Source organism: Schistocerca cancellata, chromosome 3, assembly GCF_023864275.1.
Source record: "Schistocerca cancellata isolate TAMUIC-IGC-003103 chromosome 3, iqSchCanc2.1, whole genome shotgun sequence".
In the NCBI taxonomy this organism is placed as follows: domain Eukaryota; kingdom Metazoa; phylum Arthropoda; class Insecta; order Orthoptera; family Acrididae; genus Schistocerca; species Schistocerca cancellata.
This window is the reverse complement of record NC_064628.1, coordinates 186848419-186871884: the sequence shown is the minus strand read 5'-3', so window position 1 is coordinate 186871884 and position 23466 is coordinate 186848419. Positions and strand designations below refer to the sequence as shown.

The window sequence follows — 23466 nt, the reverse complement described above, 5'->3', positions numbered from 1 at the left end:
AATTAATTCAGTTGATGCTGAGGGAATTAGATTAGGAAATGAGACACTTAGAGCAGTAAATGTGTTTTGCTGTTTGGGAAGCAAACTAACTGATAATGGCTGAAATAGAGAGGATATAAAATGTAGACTGGTAATGGCAAGGAAAGCATTTCTGAAAAAGAGAAACTTGTCATCATCGAGCATAAATTTAAGTGTCAGAAAGTCTTATCTGAAGGTATTTGTATGGAGCGTAGCCACGTATGGAAGTGAAACATGGAGGATAAATAATTTAGACAAGAAGAGAATGGAATCTTTCTAAATGTGGTGCTACAGAAGAATGCTGAAGATTAGATGGGTAGATTACGTAACTAATGAGGAGGTACTGAACAGAATTGGGGAGAAGAGAAATTTGTAGCACAACTTGACTAAAAGAAGTGATCGATTGGTAGGACATGTTCTGAGGCATCAAGGGATCACCAGCTTAGTATTGAAGGGCAGCGTGGAGGGTAAAAATGTTATACGGAGACCAAGAGATGAATACACAAAACATATTCAGAAGGATGTAAGTTGCAGTAGTTACTTGGAGATGACGAAGCTTGCACAGAATAGAGGAGCATGGGAGCTGCATCAAACCAGTCTCTGGACTGAAGACCGCCACAACAACAACAGTTACCAAGCAATCGTCGTACAGTTCCCATTGATATCCATGCCGCATGTGCAATTGCTCCGTCACGTTGCAATCAACTCTTGGCAGGAAACTGGTGCAGCTCATTCGCAACAAAACTTTCCATCATGGCAACATACCAAACAGACATTACATTTGTTGCGAGTGCATCATTATCTTCAAAAAGGTTTGGGCGTAGAAGCCACTCGATTACATGGCGCAGGATAAAGTAACCTTGCTCCTGTGCAATGGATGCTCGTGTAGCTAACGTGAATGTTGCTGAGACGAACAGTAAAAATTCTGTCTATTGACAAGGTCAGTGAGGTGGAAATGAACTTCGTCCAACATCCACATGTTGTTAATGGAACTGTCGTCGTGGTGCAAGCATTTTGTATACGCATTAGCAGATCGTTAGGTTGAAGTTGCTGAATGATCTGCAACTTGTGCGGATGGAAGTTTAAATGCACTTTCATTATTCGCTGAATGCTCGAACGATGCAACTTTAGAGACTCTGTGTGTCTAACAGAGCGCTGTGCGCTTCTTACGAAAGCAGTTCGCACAGACTCTATATTGTCTCCTGTACAAGTGGTTCCGGATCTTTCTTCAAATGGCTTCTTCAGTGCAGAATCCGTTGCTTCAAAATTTCGGACGCAAGTGTTGATTGCATACGATGAAGGAGCACTACCATGTGGTTGAAATAACGCCGAAATTCTCTACGGGCGGCCTCCAAACTTCCATTCTTGTAGTAGGCTATTAATGTAAAGGCACGCTGCACGCCATTCCATTGCTTCACGTTCACTGGTTGCTAAGTGGCAAGGCTGTGCGAGCAGCGTTCTATTGGCATTCGGCGTCTCCTGCTTCGCAGCTCTGCCACAACACATTCCAAAATTCCCATTCTCTTGAGTCACTTGTACAAGAGGACTTAGACAAAATTTCTAGTTGCTGTGATGGACGGCACCTAGCTCTAAATGGAGAAAAATGTAGGTTAATGTGTATGAGCAAGAGAAACAAACCCGTAATGTTCGGACACAGCATTAGTATTGTCCTCTTTGATACAGTCACTTCCTTTAAATATCGGGGTGTGACGTTGCAAGTCGGTATGAGGTGGAACGAGCATGTGTGGTAGGAAAGGCGAATGATCGACTTCGGTTTGCTGGGAGAATTTTAGAAAGGTGTGCTTCTCCTGTAAAGGAGACCGCATATAAGACGTTGGTGCAACACGTTCTTGAGTGCTATCCGATTGTTTTGGTTACGTGCTAGGTCGTTTTAAAGGAAGACAGGGAAGCTAGTTAGAGACTAGATTTGTTACCGGTAGATTCGAACAACACGCATGTCTTATGGAAATGCTTCGGGACTTCAAATGGGAATCCCTGGAGGAAAGGCGACATTCTTTTAGAAAATCGGCATTGGAAGCTGACGTCACACCGATTCCACCGCTAGCAACGTACATTTCACATAAGGACCACGAAGACAAAATGAGGACCACGAATACAAGATACCAGAAATTAGGGCTCATACACAGGCATACAGATAGTCGCCTTTCCCTCGGTTTTCCTGCCAGTGGAACTGGTAAGTAAACGACCGGTAGTGTTTCAGGGAACCCTCCACCACGCACCGTACGGTGGCTCTCGGAATACGCATATAAATGAAGATGAGAATGCTGTGTCGTCCGAACAAGACACAGTCAGGGCAAAAGCACCACAGGTGCGAAGTCACGAGCTGGTTCCAGTGCCATAGAGACTCGCCACTTGCGCAAGTTCCACCAGTACCACAGGCGGCACTGAGGATGCAGATACCGACTTCGCTTCGGCCAGTTGCCGGCCGAGTACAATCCGCCAGTGACCGAATGACCACAGATAGAAGCCTCCTCAGAAGATAGAAGAGTAGCTCTCGCCTACTTGGTTGTAGATCATCGTCCAGGGCTGACTTATACAGGGAACGTCATTTAGTGAACTCTTAGAAGTGAACAGACAGTTGTTGTAAATGGCATTTGCTGTTTACTGTGAAGTTTACCTACGATTATTTGCTCTTAACCGTTGAGGGCCATTTCTGTGTTATATTACAAGCAGTGTTGCAGACCTCATTATTCAACAAGTCGCTAAGATAAGTGAACCTTTTTAACTAATTTGTGTGAAATTTTACTAATTTGTTGCAGAGATGTTACTAATTTATTGGACTGTAGTAGAACCTTCGTTCTCCTATCCTGTTACCTGACCCTGGGGCCTAGGTGCGTGTTAGTGGCAGGGTGAAATTGTCTTAGCGGTGTACTGCACCAGAGACCGTTTCACGAACACCCAATCTCGGCCTACCGTAACAACAGTGGTAACTTGGCCTCCACAGCAGTAGCAACAAAGGTTTAAAAAACTGGCGACGAGGACTTCCAAATCTGGTGACGAAATTTACAAAACTGGCATCGAGGGTTTACAAAAAGTAGATGTAGACATAGATGTAAATGCTGCAGTACTGTGGTGGAGAGATATGAATGTGTACGTGGACTGTTGGCACATTCCTGCAAACTAACAAAAGAAGAACGAAGTATTAACGAAATAGCTTTGTTTTTTGACTTGACAGTTAAAAATTTGTAGCTACTTCTCTTAGAAAGACTAGCCACTGCTTCTAAATTACACTACTGGCCATTAAAACTGCTACACCAAGAAAAAATGCAGATGATAAACGGGTATTCATTGGACAAATATATTCTACTAGATCTGACATGTGATTACATTTTCAGGCATTTTGGGTGCATAGATCCTAATAAATCAGTAGCCAGAACAACCACCTCTGGCCGTAATAACGGCCTTGATACGCCTGGGCATTGACTCAAACAGAGCTTGAATGGCGTGTACAGGTACAGCTGCCCATGCAGCTTCAACACGATACCACAGTTCATCAAGAGTAGTGACTGGCGTATTGTGACGAGCCAGTTGCACGGTCACCGTTGACCAGACGTTTTCAGTTGGTGAGAGATCTGGAGAATGTGCTGGCCAGGGAAGCAGTCGAACATTTTCTGTATCCAGAAAGACCCGTACAGGACCTGCAACATGCGGTCGTGCATTATCCTGCTGAAATGTAGGGTTTCGCACGGATCGAATGGAGGGTAGAGCCACGGGACGTGACACATCTGAACTGTAACGTCCACTGTACAAGAGGTGGCCGAGACATGTAACCAATGGCACCATATACCATCACGCTAGGTGATACGCCAGTATGGCGATGACGAATACATGTTTCCAATGTGCGTTCACCACGATGTCGCCAAACACGTATGCGACCATCATGATGCTGTAAACAGAACCTGGATTCATCCGAAAACATCATGTTTTGCCATTCCTGCACCCTGGTTCATCGCTGAGTACAGCATCGCAGGCGCTCATATCTGTGATGCAGCGTCAAGGATAACTGCAGCCACGGTCTCCTAGCTGATAGTCCATGCTGCTACAAACGTCGTCGAACTGTTCGTGCAGATGGTTGTTGTCTTCCAAACGTCCCCATCTGTTGACTCTGGGATCGAGACATGGCTGCACGATCCGTTACATACATGCGGATAAGATGCCTTTCGATTCGACTGCTAGGGATACGAGGCCGTTGGGATCCAGCACGGAGTTCCGTATTACCCTCCGGAACCCACCGACTCCATATTCTGCTAAGAGTCATTGGATCTCGACCAACGCCAGCAGCAATGTCGCGATACGATAAACCGCAATCGCGATAGGCTGCAATCCGACCTTTATCAAAGTCAGAAACGTGATGGTATGCATTTCTCCTCCTTACACGAGGCATCACAACAACGTTTCACCAGGCCACGCCGGTCAACTGCTGTTTGTGTATGAGAAATCGGTTGGAAACTTTCCTTAAATTTCGCGTCTGTAGCACGTCATCTTCGTGGTGTAGCAATTTTATTGGCCAGTAGTGTACTATTTGTGGGCAGCGTCTGCTTGTGCAGGACCGCTACACCACTTGGATTGCGAGGCGCACCCGCCACTGCCACTTTCCCGTTTCGTTCTCCTCTGCAGGTGGTTGCCGGAGTCCCCGCGCTGGCTGGCGTACAGGGGGCGTGAGCAGGAGGCGCTGAGCGAGCTGCGTCGGATCGCCGCCACCAACGGCTCGACTGTGCCTCCGTTCACCGCACAGGTGCTGCGTAGGCTGGCCAGGACCAGCGGCGAGAGGAGGGGGTTCCTCAGCATCTTCAGCAGTTGGAATCTTTTCAAAAATACCTCGATTCTACTTGTTTCCAGGTGACTGTCAAACCTAAATATCATCTCTTTAAAGCAGTTTGAATGTTGTGCTGTTTGAGACTCTCCAGACGTAATAACTACTTTATTGGTTCGCGACTGTCGTGTCGGATAATGTTGTGGAAGCTGTACAATACTTCAATGAGACAGCTGCTCGTCATTATCAGGTGCTTACTGACGTGTTGCTGCAGTGGCTGGCCAGTATGTAGGCTGGTTCATTAGAAAAGCCTAGGCGCCAAGAGGTGGGGCTGTAACTTCAGAGTAAACGAATCATAGAACACGGCGACATCCAGTGTCCCCTGCCGGAGAAACGGGCCACGGTTTTCGCATGCGCAGAGAGGGCGGACAAAGTGTTATCGCCCAGGTTAAGTATGCTGACATCTAATCCCCGTTTGTGTTGATTCAGATTCGTTCGTCTACAGCCGACGATGCCTTATTAACGTCAGTGCTAGTTTCCAAGCCTTGCTGAGCTGAAATCCAGTGTCTCTATTATTCAGGTCGTTACTTACACATATTTCGACTGCGTCTTTAATGATGGAGTTCCAGTACGCGGAAGCAGAACAAAGAAACTTTGTCTCTCCGTTGTTCGTGCTATGTCCCGTTTCAAGACAGTTTTCAGCAACAGCTGACTTTCGTGGTTGATCTAGTTTAGTGCAACATCTCTGTTCAGCGCGTCTATACGTAACACTGTGATACTTCTGGCCAATGTATGATTTCCGCACTGGCACGGGATTTCATAAATTCCTGATCTCCTTAGACCTACAATAGGTTGCCTTCAGCAGAACATAGCATTGTTTGTAGTCGCACTGGACGGCGGAAGACACATTTAATTTGATGCTTCTTGAACAGGCTACCAAACTTAAAAGTACACGGCAGCAACATACGGCAGAAAAACCATCCTCGTGGAGTTCTCCGATTCTTCTTTCTGTTCTTGAGCTTTAGTGCGTGCAGGTTGAAATGTATTACGAATCTGTTTATGAGAGTACCCCTTTTTCACAAACAAAGAGCGACGAAGGGTAAGCTCTGCTGATAAGCTCCCTCTAGCCCTATTAATGAGAGTTCGTAACACGCCACTGCGTTGAGATAGGGGACGGCAGCTCGTATGTCGTAGTATAGGTCAGTGTCAGTTGGTGTATGAGACATACTGTGAATCAAGAAACCATCTTCTTTTTTGCGGATCAATACATCTAAGAACGAGACATCTCCAATTTTCTACACTTCCAAGGTGAAGCAAATGCTCGGCTGAACGGATTTAAGCTGTTCCAGAAATGCAGGAAGCGTTGCTGCCCCATGTGGCCATAGTTAAAAGGTCTTGTCCACATATCTCCAGAAACATTTAGGTTTCAACGTCGCAGACTGAAGTGTTCTTCCTCGAAGCCTTCCATAAAGAGGTTAGCTACTACGGGAGACAAAGGACTACCCAGAGCAACACCGCCAGTATACCCAAACTATTGCTCCTTAGGTAAAAAATAAGTCGAGGTTAGCACTTGTTTCAACAGATGTAAGATGTCCTCCTTCAACTAAGCTCCCGTAAGTTTTAATGAATCCACCACAGGTACACGAGTGAACAATGAGACGATATCGAAACTCGCCAATACATCGACTGGTTCGAGACGAAAAGTCTTCAGTCGCTCTATAAAGTTCGAATGTAAAGTTAACATTTTACTACCAAAGGGCTCAGAAGAGAAGGGTGATGTTTTAACAGGTAAGATGTTGGGGCTCCTATATTACTTACAATGGGGCGAAGCGGAACCCCTTCGTTATGGATCTTAGGGAACCCATAAAGTCGTGGTGGAACTGGCGCTTGTACTCTTAAGCTCTTTCCAAGATGTTCAGGGAACTGGCTGGATTTGAGGAAGGCGGTTGCCTTCCGTTGTACTGCGTCAGTTGGATTCTTCCGGAAACGACGATACACGGAGTCCTGCAGTAAATCCGTCCCTCGTGAAGTAAGATGTTTGCCGCAGACAAAAGAACAAGAGCGTTTCGCTTGTCAGCAGGTAATATCACTATTTCTGTGTATTCTCTTAAGGAACGGAGAGCTCTCCTTTCCTCGGTGTCTAAGTTCTGCTTGGGTGTGGGCATCCTAGTTATGGCCCTGCAAGTCTCTCGCCTTATTTCTTCAGCAGTCTCACTGGGAAGTTTCAAGACATCTTGTTCAATGGAACTAATGAAACCCTTGATAGGCGAAGTCTGTCATTACCAGCATCATATTCTTCGTCCCTATCAAGACTACTCCCTGCTCCACCTACTATCACTACCTGACCCTCCTTTGTAAAATTCCTGCATAACTCACTTACACTGTCAGTCACCTGAGCCAACCTTGCACTAGGCTTCACAATGCTGGTGACCTGGTACTCACTCCCGAACACTTCCCGCAACTGATGGCCCGCACCTCTACTGTGTGAACTACCTAACAGCAGAACCTTCTTCTTTCTGTAAGACTTTGCAAATGACCTAGGCCTCCTAACTGATGATGACTGCTGCATCTTTCCTACACCTTCAGCAACAAGAGGCTCGTCTCCACTCAACTCTGACAGTTGGTCCAATCTATTGCATATACGCAAAGTGCAACTGTCTGAATACCTCCTCCTCGTAGCTGCGTTCTTGCCAACTGCCAGTTCCCATTCCCCAGCGCCCTTCACCGTCCTGGACCTATCTCGTTCCTCCTTTGCGTATTGTAACTGCACCTGAAAGGCGCCGATCTCACGCTCCTGCTCCTCTGTCAACTTATTTCTGCTGCAGAGTCTGCATTTCCAGGAGAGGATCTCGATAGAATGCCCACTTGCTTCCCCATTGAATTCCACCCAATGGAAATTCCACACCGTAACCCACTACTTACAAACCTTCGACAGAACCCACACATCTCACTCATGGTAAAATTTTACAGTTACTAAAAAACTAAACGTCTACGTTACTCAAGTTCAGTTACACCAGTAGAACTATTTATAGCACTAGCAACAGCGTTCTCGAAATTCTCTCTTTACTAAGAAAGCAAAAACTTTATTAATACTACTAAACCTCAGATAATACCAATACCAACAAAACTTCACAAAATTTACTAGCTAAAACCTAAAATTCAAGCGCCCACTGGAAAACTCTACGAAGTTAAAACAGTGAACGAAAATGTTACTGAAATATTTCTCTAGAAACAATAAGAAACGTCAGCTGAGAAGAACCGCACGAACTTTACTAACCGATTTCAATGCACAGTAAATTCTAAAGAATACAGCGAGCGAATTTTTATTTCGTCACAAACAGCACGAAACACCGTTGAAACTATTAAATTTAATAACTGTATAACAGTGCACGAACAGCTTAGTCAGCACTTAGTTTTATAATCGCTACAGCTGCAACCGGATCCTCCGAAATGTAAACACACTACTTTGGCGTGAGTCAATAACACAGAAAAAAAGACTGAGATTAACGAAAATTCACTAATACATTACTTCTACAGCAAATATTAACACAAAAACTTTGAAGTAAGCAATTGAAGACTAAAACTTTATAAAATATTGACGAGCAATTTCAACAGCAGTCCAGCAGACGTGTCGTCACACCAGAGATCCGATATGAAATATGCACCCCGTCTTCTAGTAGGGTGTACGATACCCCAGTTAAAGGATCCAACTATTCCCTATGGCCTGTGTTATTGTGTTATCTTGTTGCGTGGAACTGCGCCCATTTCAATGTATAGAGGAACATCATCTATTATTGTTAATACATCGTTTGAATAAGTGATGTATACAGACAATCGGTTGCGTAAAGTTTATTGTAACGAGCCTTCACCAGGTTCCAATACTGGTAGTGGTTTCTCCTCCAGAAGGAATACTCTTTTATAATGGTCTCGCTTTCACACTGTGTACTATTTGATTTATTTAAGACAGTTCAATGCATATTACACTGAAGTATTATTGCTTCAATTATATTATCCATACGATTAAGCGTTTATCACACTCTTAGCTCCCAGGAGGTGACGTGCTCTATCCACTGTTATACCAGTGATATACAACAGTAAACTGAAGTACTTGAATAAGAATGGTACTTGCGTGACTTATTCGACGTTAAAATTAATAGCATACTATATGAGCTGAAACGCAAAAAGCCAAAACGCAGAAAACAGATTAAGCCCCCGGCCGGTGTGGCCGAGTGGTTCTAGGCGCTTCAGTCTGGAACCGCGCCATTGCTACGGTCGCAGGTTCGAATCCTGCCTCGGGCATGGGTGTGTGTGATGTCCTTAGGTCAGTTAGGTTTAAGTATTTCTAAGTTCTTGGGGACTGATGACCTCAGATGTTAAGTCCCATAGTGCGCAGAGCCATTTGAACCTTTTTTATTTCTTTTAGATTAAGTCCCCTGTGATAAACGGCAAGAATTACACCACAGGTACAGCATATTACAAGATCAGACATGGAGCTAAACGTGTGGCAACTACTTATAATGCCAAGTAAACGTAGGATGGAGCACTTCATGTCCTGGGCGCTAATAGTGTGATAAACGCTCAACCGTATGGATAATGTAACTGAAGTAATAATACTTCAGTGTAATATGCATTGAACTGTCTTAAATAAATCAAATAGTACACAGTGTGAAAGCAAGGCCATTATAAAAGAGAACACAAAAGGAACAAAACATTTTTATAAAATACAATATGTAGCACAAAATGAATAAACTGTTAATTAAAAAATTTGTGCTGACGAAAAATAATAAAATGTACAATAGTAGCACTTTACAGGATACTGCAATGTATAAAAAAGAAAAATATTCTTCATCTAAAACCTGTGTGACCAGAATAAAGTTCTGTGTGGCTTTTTATGCCCAAGGAAATGCAGAGTCCATTAAATAATGGGAAAAAACTTTCCGAAATGGAAGTGAAGTGAAACGTAAGCCAAAACGTAAGACAGTTGCGAGCAACGGCTTAAAAACATTGTAGAAATTTTTATTTCTCAACTGTGGTTGTTCATTTAAAATGAGACCATCTTTACTGATGATAAGTCTAAAAAAATCAAGTCCCTTCAAAATATCAGATTCCACCCTATCTTCTCTCTACTTAGAATCGTCATTTCGTCTACTACTTTTGGGCAGTATCCCAATATTAACGAATGCCCCACGGCAGAAAAGTTATGAACATTGGTACCGTTCATTACTAACAGGTGATCATTGTACGTTATGTTAAACGTCCTACTGGTCTGTCCGACGTAAAATACCAGACATGTACTATAAGCAATTTTGTAAACTCCTGACTACATAAAGAATCTTTTGCAGCTTTTAAGTTGTGGATATAATTTTTTTGTAAAATGTTGTTGCTGGAGAAAGGAAGTTTGAATTCATTTTTGTTAACCAATAGACGCTGAATCCTATACTATGAGTTACCTAAGTAACGTACCCAAATATATTTTCCTTTATCACTATTCCCATTTCGACAGTTATCTAGTCACCCTTTTATTAGTTCTCACTTTGAAAATTTTTTCCTCTTACGAGGGTTCATAACTGTTGTTACAGGCTACTTTTTTAATTAATTAATTTCTTTCTTCAGTTTAACTGATGATAAATGTATGACTGCAGACCGATGACTCGCTGAATGAAAGAACGCTGTCTTGTGGGACTGAGGATGGCTTGAATCAGAAGGTACTATTAGATCGGTGCTTGTTGCTTTACAGAAAATTTCAGAATTTATTGTATCATCTATTACGGTCAAAGTGACTTTCATTTTAGAACTTCCAAGTGAAACTAATTTTCCCATGAAGATTATTAAATGTTTCAAGGAGTTAGTCTACTTCATCGTTAGTTCCATTGTTAATAATCGAAATGTCTTCCAAGTACCTAGAATAGCACTGCATACCTAATTCTGTGGAAGCTTAACTTTAAAAAAAAATCAGTTTAGTGACTTTATGAAAATATCTGCTAGAATACCCACTAACGGATTTCCCATTGCAAGGCCATTTGGTTGTTGAAACAGTTTTCCATGAAACTGGAAGTAATTGTATTTAATTACTACTTTTAGTAAATACATAAGATCTGTAATTTGTTCATCCATTAGACTACTTTTTTTTAAACACACAGATTTTTCTCCATAATTTCCGCAGCTGTTTCAATTGTTATATTACAGTTTAGTAATATCGAAAGACATTAATTTAGTCTCTTGTTCACATTTCACATATGTGGTTTTAGTCATCTAGACTTGACTACTAGCTACTGAACACTTATTTTGAAAAACGTAGGCTTTAAGTTTTTGATCCTTCCATGAGAAAACATGACTAATTCATGGCATCTATTGCTCGTTGAATTTACAGCCAGAGGAACGGGCTGATCTATTTTATGAACCTTGAACTGAGAATGTAGCTTAGGAACCTGTAGATTCATGTTAATCGATTCTTTGAAAAGGTTTCAATAGGCGTTTTATGGCACCTCAGCACACCTAATTTCTTCATGTAAGACCCTCCTTCACTTCGAAAATATTATTTGGCTCAAAGTATTTTAAAGTTTTGGAGACATAGTCATCTCTACTGGCAATAACTACAGCATTGGCTTTATCAAATTTTGTTACACAGGCTTCATTTTGCTTAAGTTAAGCATTAATACACTCCTGGAAAATGAAATAAGAACACCGTGAATTCATTGTCCCAGGAAGGGGAAACTTTATTGACACATTCCTGGGGTCAGATACATCACATGATCACACTGACAGAACCACAGGCACATAGACACAGGCAACAGAGCATGCACAATGTCGGCACTAGTACAGTGTATATCCACCTTTCGCAGCAATGCAGGCTGCTATTCGCCCATGGAGACGATCGTAGAGATGCTGGATGTAGTCCTGTGGAACGGCTTGCCATGCCATTTCCACCTGGCGCCTCAGTTGGACCAGCGTTCGTGCTGGACGTGCAGACCGCGTGAGACGACGCTTCATCCAGTCCTAAACATGCTCAATGGGGGACCGATCCGGAGATCTTGCTGGCCAGGGTAGTTGACTTACACCTTCTAGAGCACGTTGGGTGGCACGGGATACATGCGGACGTGCATTGTCCTGTTGGAACAGCAAGTTCCCTTGCCGGTCTAGGAATGGTAGAACGATGGGTTCGATGACGGTTTGGATGTACCGTGCACTATTCAGTGTCTCCTCGACGATCACCAGTGGTGTACGGCCAGTGTAGGAGATCGCTCCCCACACCATGATGCCGGGTGTTGGCCCTGTGTGCCTCGGTCGTATGCAGTCCTGATTGTGGCGCTCACCTGCACGGCGCCAAACACGCATACGACCATCATTGGCACCAAGGCAGAAGCGACTCTCATCGCTGAAGACGACACGTCTCCATTCGTCCCTCCATTCACGCCTGTCGCGACACCACTGGAGGCGGGCTGCACGATGTTGGGGCGTGAGCGGAAGACGGCCTAACGGTGTGCGGGACCGTAGCCCAGCTTCATGGAGACGGTTGCGAATGGTCCTCGCCGATACCCCTGGAGCAACAATGTCCCTAATTTGCTGGGAAGTGGCGGTGCGGTCCCTTACGGCACTGCGTAGGATCCTACAGTCTTGGCGTGCATCCGTACGTCGCTGCGGTCCGGTCCCAGGTCGACGGGCACGTGCACCTTCGGCCGACCACTGGCGACAACATCGATGTACTGTGGAGACCTCACGCCCCACGTGTTGAGCAATTCGGCGGTACGTCCACCCGGCCTCCCGCATGCCCACTATACGCCCTCGCTCAAAGTCCGTCAACTGCACATACGGTTCACGTCCACTCTGTCGCGGCATGCTACCAGTGTTAAAGACTGCGATGGAGCTCCGTATGCCACGGCAAACTGGCTGACACTGACGGCGGCGGTGCACAAATGCTGCGCAGCTAGCGCCATTCGACGGCCAACACCGCGGTTCCTGGTGTGTCCGCTGTGCCGTGCGTGTGATCATTGCTTGTACAGCCCTCTCGCAGTGTCCGGAGCAAGTATGGTGGGTCTGACACACCGGTGTCAATGTGTTCTTTTTTCCATTTCCAGGAGTGTATTCTTAATTACTTCCAAGTCATTATTTCGTGAAAACAGTCCATGAAATTAATTTTTACTAAAACTTTTACAAACATCATGAGCTATTCATATCCTGTTGAGAATTTTCCATTATGATTCTACCAGGTACCAGAGGTAGCAATCTTGAAGATAGAAGTCATCTGGCATATGGCTGGCAGCACAACACAGGGGCTGCATTATTGCTGATTCACGTAACTGAATCACATATGGGCTTGAAAGCCGGATTATTTGTTACTGTCCATCTGAGGTAATGACTTATGTCTTTTCAGGACGACTGAATGTGTCTTCAACTTCTGGAATTGCATTAATTTCCGCACCTTGTTGTCACAACTGTGGCTTTCTGTGCTTCAGTTTGGTGCTTCATCTCAGTGAACCAGTGGGCCAGTGGACCAGTATGTGTTTTTGCAGAACATTTACAAGTTCTTGCGCCACCATGCTGTGCTGTCAGAATGACGTCCTGGTCTCTCCTTCGTGGGGTGATGTTGCTGAATTAACGATGCTGGCTGCTCGCAACAGGAACGTGAAACAATAGCTTCCGCGTTATGCTAAATTATTTGCATTATTGCCTCTCTTTCAGTTTCTCATTCTGTTTGCTGCATGGCCTACTGTCCTGGCTTAGTGGTGGCTGGAGAAAAGCTTAAGAGGAATTTTGCATTTGTGCAACAAAAATTGTCTGTAACGGCTACTATGTCACAGTAGTTACTCAGGACGTCGATTATACAGCGCTCTGGAACTGTGAACGTTTGGTAATATCTTGATTTCTTCATTACGTCCCTTAATCTTGCGTTTACTGCTAGAGCTAGTATTTTCTAGTTAGCGTTCATCAAGATTATCACCATAGTGGATTCACTGGTTTTTGTTTCTTTCTTTGGGGGCTGTCCCGCGCCAACGCTGGGTCCGCATTGTTATTAGGGATTTGGAAGTGTTAGTTGCAGAGGGTGGCCGGATGCCCTTCCTGCCACCAACCCAAACCCCCTGGAATGTAAGTAATGTACCGCAGCTGTCTGCCTCTAGTGTAAGCCATGAAATAGTGCGTACATGGTCAAAAGTCTGTGAGTCGTGTCACCAAGGCGGAACGTGGAGACCAGCCCAGCATTCACCTAGTGGGATGCAGAAAACCGCCTAAAAACCATATCTAGGATGGCCGGCACACTGGACCTCGTCGTTAATCCGCCAGGTGGATTCGATCCGGGACTGGCCCGCCTATCTGAGTCCAGGAAGCAGCGCATTAGCGCTCTCGGATTTAGTGGTTCTTGATGGGTATTTCTTCGATATGAATATGATAAGCTCGTCATGGTAGCTTGGGGGAAGCTGTTTAACATTTCATGCGTCATTTAATATGTTAATTAGCTTTTCTTTCAATATGTCGTAATATGTTTGTTTCGGTCTTCTTTGCAAAGACTGGTTTGATACAGCTCTCCATAGTAGTCTGTCCTGTGGAAGGCCTAGCATCTACGCTTAACTCAAGCCTTGGTCGCAATATAAAATTATTACCCTCTCTCACTTTTCCTTTCAGTACCAAATTAACAATTCCGTAATGCCTCCTATCAACTGATCTCGTCTTTCACATCTACATGTCCATCTACATCAATACTCTGCAATACATCTTGCAGAATCGTTCTCCAGTCAGCTTCAAACGCCAGTTCTCTAAATTTTCTCAACAATATTCTTCGAAGAGAACCTGACCCTCGCTCCAGGGATTTCCATTTGAGTTCTCGAAGCTTCTCCATAACACTTGCATGTTATTCAAACCTACCTCCTCTGAAATGATTCGATATGTTCCTTTAATCTGACTTGGTATGTCTCCCAAACACTGAAGCAGTACCGGAAAATAGTCGCACTAGCGCCCTATATGCAGTCTCGTGCCGGCCGGATTGGCCGTGCGGTTCTAGGCGCTACAGTCTGGAACCGAGCGACCGCTACAGTCGCAGGTTCGAATCCTGCCTCGGGCAAGGATGTGTGTGATGTCCTTAGTTAGTTAGGTTTAATTAGTTCTAAGTTCTAGGCGACTGATGACCTCAGAGGTTAAGTCACGTAGTGCTCAGAGCCATTTTGCGGTCTCATTTACAGATGAAACACACTTTCCTAGAATGCTCCCAATAAACCAAAGCCGATTAATCATTTTTCCTAACACAATTCTCACATGCTAATTCCATTTCATATCTCTGCCAACCTTACGCCCAGACATTTAAAAAACATTTCCAAGTCAAGCAAGATGTATCTGAGCATTACAGGTTTGTTTTTCCTACTCATCCACATTAGCTTACATTTTTCTACATTTAGAGTTAGCTGCCATTCATCACACCAAATAGCAATTTTATCTAACAAGTACGTCGTTTTGTATCATCCTACAGTCACTCAACTCCGACACCTTACCATGCACCACAGCATCATCAGCAAACAACTATAAATTGCTGCCCACTATATCCGCCAAATCATTTACGTATGCAGAGTATAATAGCGATCCTGTCGCACTACCGTGGGGCATTCCTGGGTATACCCGTGTCTCTGATGAACATTCGCCGTCGAAGACAGCATACTGGGTTCTTCAACTCACTCGCGTAGCTACTAACCTTATTTAACGGCCTGCAATGGGGCACCATGTCAGACACTTTCTGGCAATTTAGAAATGTGGACTCTGCCTGTTCTTCATCCATAGTTCGCAGTGTATCATGTGAGAAAAGGGCAAACTGAGTTTCGCACAAGCGATGCTTTCTAAAACCATGCTAATCTGTGGACATAAGCTGCTCGGTCTCAAGAAAATTTATTGTATTCGAATTGAAAATATGTTCAAGGATTCTGCAGCAAACTGATGTCACGGGTTTTAGTATTTAATTTTTCGGGTGCGGTTCTTTCTCCCTGCTTATACAAAGGCGTCCCCTACGCTTTTTCCCAGTCGCCCGGGACGTTGCACTGGCCCAGAAGTTCGTCTAGTCGTGCAATAATGTTTTTTTTTCCCCTCCACAATTCGATTCAGTAACTAATTTGTTATTGGATCTACCCATCCAATCTTCAGCACCTTTGAAGCACCGTATTTCAGAACCTTCTATCCTCACCTTGTGTGAACAGCTTATTGTTCACTTTCACACCATTCCAAGGCGCCGAGACAAATACTTACAGAAAAGACTTCAATTCCTATCAGTGACATATTCATCTTTTTCAGAAAATATTTTCTTGCTACTTAACATTTTCCATTTTATATCCTCTCTACTTCGGTTACCATCAGTTATTTACTGCTCTAATAGCAAAACTAATTCACTACTTCTAGTATGATATTACAAATGCCAGAAACGGAACACTACGGAACATTCTTTTAGCCAACATTAACCCTCGCCATATCAAGGAGGGGAGGGGAGAGGGGAGGGGGAGGTTACTTTATGCCCACATTTCGCAAATATTCTAATCTAGTCCCGTACTTTGTAATTTAAAATTTTGAAAAAGGTTATTGTGTTTAATCATTTCTTATAACAGATTCCGTAATTGTTATGAATTTTTTGGTAAAACGTAATCAAAAAATTTAAGTCGTAGTGCTGAATGAGATTTTTCACAGCTAACGTCACTATCATAATTTCAAGCTCAGGACCCTTCTTACACATATAAACATCGCTAAAAAGTATGTTGTGAATAAAACTCAACGACAATTAAAGAAATTTGTGTTCTTGAAAATGTTTGTATGATGATGATAATGTCCCTTTCCTCCCTGTGTGCACGTAATGGGGAATAGGTTGGTGTTGTTAAGATCGTGGTAAAAGAGTTTTCGATTTCAAGACCCTATTTATACGTCAGTACATATTTATCAAAGGTTTTGTTAATAATGGAATTAGTTTATTTTTTAATTTTTTGTGGTGGGCACAAAGTCCTCCCGCCCACGGTGGTACGCGTTTTCCAAAAAGACGTTGGTATTGCTAAGGTTAAGTAACTACTCCGTGATCACGCACAATACTTCGCTTTCTTCCAACTGAGATATTTATTTGAGTGTTGCCGATTTACTTAGTCCTGCCTATTGAATCGTGTGTAAGTCCTGGAAGCAATGATCTTGTATTCAAAAACGTAGCGTCCATGTGGTGATCGAACTTGGGATCTAGTGGGATCATGAAAAGGGTGTATTAATAAAATAGTATTAGCTAGTCCAATTTAATTCGTGAAGAGAGGAAAGTAATCTAAAACTTCATTATTTTATTGCACTAGACTGTAAGTAAAGATTGACCCGTCCGTTACCAGCCCAGCCCAGTCCGTTACCAGTTTGAAGGATCAACCTACAAATAAACAATAATGTACTGAATAATCAAAAGTCTACATTTATTGCTCGTAATATGACTAACTCTTTTGCATGAGATCTAGATCGCTGTTTACGTATATGCCACGTAAACCTGAACTTCTACTGCAATCGAAGATATATTTCGTAATCCAAAATCGCTAAAATTTCTCGTAATCCGGAAGTATTACGTTATACAACACCAGCATTGTTTTTGTGATACAACATCGACTGTAGTAGCAACAAGTCGTAAGCAGTAGAGGTACCTTCTAACGACCCACGCTCCTGCCTCGCTGCCTTTAGCTTCGCTCCCACTCCTAAATAAACCCAAACTTACTTTTTCTCAAATTGATCTCCCAGGTTATAAAATATTCCTTCAGGAATTTTACCCCACTGGTCGCTCAGAGTTGGATAATTTAATCTGGTGAACATTGCTGCTTCAATTTTCCTCCCACCGGCCAGTCACACTGAGCTTGTCAAAATAGACAGTGCACCTAGTGCTGGTGTCCCTCATGGACCTTTGGGTATTACAGATATACTGAGACTGTGGTGATTTTTGTTTCTTGTATCTTATGTCAGTATTTGTGTTCTCATAGATATTTGGTTTTTACACTTTTAGTTAAGCTGTTGTGATCTCGTCTGTTCCCGTATCTCTGAAATGCTGCTCAGCTATCTCTATCTGTTGTGCAGATCCTGTGGATCTACGACAGCCTCACAATTCGCACTTGCTTCAAAAAACGGTTTGGTGTCACAGAACTCTCTGAACGACTCAACACGTTTAGTCCAAGGCCTCTGTGGGATACGTCCGCCAGAGGCGTAACTCTAGAAACTACCGTTTATGGTATCTTGTTGAACTTGAACTCGCTTGCAATTTCTCCTCCTCTCAAGTACGATCGACCTTTGTGACGTGTTATACCGTATGTGATAAGTCATAACATATGTTACTACACTGGGATGGACATGTTTAGACCTAGCGGAAGGTGCTTACTAGTGGGTGCTGTGATGGCAGTGATATTCAGTGGACGTAGCTTTTGTCATTAAGTTGCATATCTTCGATTGGACTCCGAGCTTTAGGTGTTTAATGCAGGTGTTTTATAGTAAAAGGAAAGAGCGTGATACTCACATTCTCTTAACAGTTACTTGACCTTTTGTGCTGCAGTTCCTAAAGCAAGGATCTTTCGTCGTGGCCTGTAGAAAATTGGATCGATAAGTTGTGCTGTCTTGCTCAGAGCCACGACATGAATGAGTCGAACGTGTCTCAGTTGTACTACAGTAGATTCCGTCTGAAAATGTCAATCTACAAGTAATCACCAAGCTACCGCAAGAATGAAATCAAATTACATCTTCATTTATTGAAATTTTGTGGAAAGCATGCCACTAATATTAAAAGTTGTAATAGTAGCAAAAGGAGACCCTGCCCTCTACTAGTTTAATGATCATCATCTTTTGAAAGTCCAGGAATGTCTGGCTATATACGTTTTGCCACATTTTTTTTTTGTCTCCGTTACACTATTCTTGATTACTTCCTTAGTTACAGATATGCAGGTCGTGCGTGATAGTAACATAGGTCGTCTGTGTGCAGGTCAATAGTCGCTCTGACGATGTGTTCTCTGCTGCTGAGCGTGGGCATCCTCGACGTGCATCCCTTCATCACGGTGTCAGTACAGGGCGTGGCGCAGCTCTTGGCGATACTCGTGGTACACTGCTACGTCTCTCGCATGGGCCGTCGCTGGTCCTCCGTGGCAGCCCTGCTGCTGTCTGGCTTCGTGAGTGCTGCCATAGTACTGCTTCTCTACGGTGAGCCATGTGTTATATTTTGTTGTGAAAGAGCGTTTATCACAGTGTCAGAATTTTTATATTTGAGGAAACAAGTATTTGGATTATTATTAGTCCCGAACTGACGCAGACGAACAAAATTGTCGTCCCTGTTTCAGTTGTGCAGACATGGTTTATATATCGCCGAACCTTGTTACTTTCTTGAGGACATAAGGGTATTTCCTCTTAGTTTCTCCTCTCGTACTTAGATTTCCTTCAGTGACTGTAATTGATTTCCATACATATTGTTTGGTGAGCTACTTCGGAAATGAACAACAATTAGGTGAAGTTGATGAAGTAAGATTTTATCTGAAACACTTTTTATTAATGAAGAGTGCAACTTCCAGAATGAGATTTTCACTCTGCAGCGGAGTGTGCGCTGATATGAAACTTCCTGGCAGATTAAAACTGTGTGTCTGCCAGGAAGTTTCATATCAGCGCACACTCCGCTGCAGAGTGAAAATCTCATTCTGGAAACATCCCCCAGGCTGTGGCTAAGCCATGTCTCCGCAATATCCTTTCTTTCAGGAGTGCTAGTTCTGCAAGGTTCGCAGGAGAGCTTCTGTAAAGTTTGGAAGGTAGGAGACGAGATACTGGCAGAAGTAAAGCTGTGAGACCGGGCGTGAGTCGTGCTTCGGTAGCTCAGTTGGTAGAGCACTTGCCCGCGAAAGGCAAAGGTCCCGAGTTCGAGTCTCGGTCGGGCACACAGTTTTAATCTGCCAGGAAGTTTCAGTGCAACTTCCGTTTATACATCGCATATACAGGGTTATTACAAATGATTGAAGCGATTTCACAGCTCCACAATAACTTCATTATTTGAGATATTTTCAAAATGCTTTGCACACACGCACAAAAACTCAAAAAGTTGTTTTAGGCATTCACAAATGTTCGATATGTGCCCCTTTAGTGATTCGGCAGACATCAAGCCGATAATCAAGTTCCTCACACACTCGGCGCAGCATGTCCCCATCAATGAGTTCGAAAGCATCGTTGATACGAGCTCGCAGTTCTGGCACGTTTCTTGGTAGAGGAGGTTTAAACACTGAATCTTTCACATAACCCCACAGAAAGAAATCGCATGGGGTTAAGTCGGGAGAGCGTGGTGGCCATGACATGAATTGCTGATCATGATCTCCACCACGACCGATCCATCGGTTTTCCAATCTCCTGTTTAAGAAATGCCGAACATCATGATGGAAGTGCGATGGAGCACCATCCTGTTGAAAGATGAAGTCGGCACTGTCGGTCTCCAGTTGTGGCATGAGCCAATTTTCCGCGGGCTACGCGTGAAACTTGCCCGCACGCGTTCAACCGCTTCTTCGCTCACTGCAGGCCGACCCGTTGATTTCCCCTTACAGAGGCATCCAGAAGCTTTAAACTGCGCATACCATCGCCGAATGGAGTTAGCAGTTGGTGGATCTTTGTTGAACTTCGTCCTGAAGTGTCGTTGCACTGTTATGACAGACTGATGTGAGTGCATTTCAAGCATGACATACGCTTTCTCGGCTCCTGTCGCCATTTTGCCTCACTGCGCTCTCGAGCGCTCTGACGGCAGAAACCTGAAGTGCGGCTTCAGCCGAACAAAACTTTATGAGTTTTTCTACGTATCTGTAGTGTGTCGTGACCATATGTCAATGAATGGAGCTACAGTGAATTTATGAAATCGCTTCAATCATTTGCAATAGCCCTGTATAAACGTACATCCTGAATATTTCTGTGTGCCACAACTACACTCTGAAATTACTGGAGAAGAGAGTAGCTACATTTACATCTTCACCAGGCTGTGGCTCACGCAGTAGTGACGTGTTTGGCCTTTTTATTTGCTGCGCTTTCTGAAAGATTTACTTTGCGTCAGAGATAAACTTTATGTTATTTCTTTAACACACTGACACTGTTTGAGTATACGGTTGCAGTATTCATGTGCTGTGCAGTAATCTATACTCTCATAGAATATAGAAGTACAGAAGAATATACATTAACACGGTAGAGCAGGTATGCAATTGGCATTGGTGGCTAAATTCGACCTCGAACTTGTTTCGTTGGATTCCCACAGTCCACCTGATGATGCTGCCATTGGAAACCACCACAGCAGGTTGGGGACCCCCCCAATAGGCGGCACTGTAACCGGTGGCCATCTTCCTCTACTAGTTCAATATCTGGTGTCAAAATACCCTCCACAGCCTTCTCCTCCAATCATAGCCCACTATTTTATCGTCGATTAAAGTGAAACAGCCTATCACGACATACGCCAGAGCTGGCCGTCTTGTTCTCTGTACCCAGCTCGGTGACGAATGAAATTGAATATTTGTACACCACCTGATGGAGGGCGCAATGTAACCTCAAATTAACTGTGTCTATATTTTCTGTATTATTTATCAAAACGCGTAAAGATATTCACAATACTGTTGTAAGTTACAGGTTATAGTGGACTTGACCCCTAAACACGACCGTAGGCTCGTTTCATTCCATATCTACAAAATGTATGCATTATGTTTCAGAAATATGTATTGACGTTACTGGTGTATCCTGCATAAATTTTCACTTTGCTGTGGTCTGTATGCCAATACGTAATCTCCTATCTTCAAAATTGTACGTATGTTCTCCTGCAGAGCTCGCGGGACTAGCACTTCGGGAAGAAGGGATAATGCGAAGACTTATCTTAGCCCCAGACTGCATTTTCAGTCAGCAGCGGACCGTGTACTGATGTGAAACTTCCTGGATGATTAGTTTTAATCTTCCAGCAAGTATCAGCGCACAATTCACTGTAGAGTGCAAGTTCGGTCTGGAAACAATCCCCCAGACTATGCCATGTCTTCTCAGTAGTTCTAGTCCTGCAAGGTGAGATGGAAAACTTCTGTGAAGTTTGAAATATAGAAGTTGAGATAATGATGGAAGTACATCTGTGAGGGTGAGTCGTGATTCGTGCTTGGATAGTTCCGTCGGGACAGCAATTACCCATGAACGACAAAGTTCTCAGATTCAAGTTGTGGTGTGGAATACAGTTTTAATCTACTGGCAAGTTTCTCTGCTGGTGTAGCTTACAGATTAAGATACATTCGATGCCCAAACCATTACTATGGACTCAAACATTAAGTGCTAGAATTATATTTTCACATCCAAACTGTCGTTATTATTGCTCTATACAGTACAAAACACATGAGGCTAAAATAACATGCTAATCAGCTGACAGTAATAGTTGATAGTTCCTCTTAGCGCCAAATGATACTACGTTATTAGTAGTACAAAAAAAACTTCAATCACCTGAAGAAGCAACGTTTTAGGGAAAATACGCTAGAAAAGTGTAATTAACGTTACCGTCTGCCTTATGAAGCTTCTTTTATAACTTTTTAGCTTGGGCCTCCTTGAGGCTATGTTTCAATAGTGCTATAAATGTGAACGTTCGAGGAACTGCGCCAGTATGGTGGAAAGATTCTCTAAAATTTTTGCAGACTGCATCTGCTTTCCTTTACCCCATGAATTACTAAATAATACCGTGATATATAGGAACGTAGCTTCAGACGTCACACTTACCAATACTTCGGCACTACAAACAGTACTGAAAATGGCACGCTTTGTAGATATCTTTACTGCAGTGTATCACTTAATCAGCATCTTTCTGTAATTCGAAAAGCGCGACATACGATATGTTACCTTAGATCAAAATAGGAACTGCTTGGTTTGCTTCTGTCAAAGACATTCCACATTCTTTTAGCTATGTTACTACGATTGACAACGTTACACAGAGAAGAGAGTTCGATCTCAGGCCACGAACGACAATTCGATTTTGCACCAAAATAAAAAAAACACTTTAAAGAAACTAAACATTGTTGTTGTTGTGGTCTTCAGTCCTGAAACTGGTTTGATGCAGCTCTCCATGCTACCCTATCCTGTGCAAGCTTCTTCATCTCCCAATACTTACTGCAACCTACATCCTTCTGAATCTGCTTAGTGTATTCGCCTCTTGGTCTCCCTCTACGATTTTTACCCTCCACGCGGCCCTCCAATGCTAAATTTGTGATCCCTTGATGCCTCAGAACATGTTCTACAAACCGGTCCCTTCTTTTTGTCAAGTTGTGCCACAAACTCCTCCCCAATTCTATTCAATACTTCATCATTAGTTATGTGATCTACCCATCTAATATTCAGCATTGTTCTGTAGCACCACGTTTCGAAAGCTTCAATTCTCTTCTTGTCCAAACTATTTATCGTCCATGTTTCACTTCCATACATGGCTACACTCCATACAAATACTTTCAGAACTAAACATTATCTGTACTATTTTTCTATAACAGTACAAAACAAGAGTGGCTCACTTATTGACACTACTGATCTACGTTATGGGTTAAAGTTCACTTCTTGGGGACTGACATAGGATATTCCACAGTGGAAACTACAAGAAACTTCGACGACATAACAAACAGAGCAGTGGTTTTAAAATATTATTTTATTACATTCGCATGGATAAGAAACAAGAGCTGCGCTGGTTTTAACTACCCACTTTC

General features: G+C 43.3%; 1 protein-coding gene across 1 annotated transcript in view; it reads left to right on the top strand.

The window, feature by feature from the left end:
• The window catches only part of LOC126176192 (organic cation transporter 1-like), a 180318-nt gene that overhangs the window by 129932 nt on the left and 26920 nt on the right, over positions 1 to 23466 (top strand). The window contains exons 6-7 of the mRNA XM_049923336.1: positions 4657 to 4878; positions 18732 to 18946. Coding sequence (XP_049779293.1) covers positions 4657 to 4878; positions 18732 to 18946 — 437 coding nt within the window. The remainder of the gene's footprint in view (positions 1 to 4656; positions 4879 to 18731; positions 18947 to 23466) is intronic.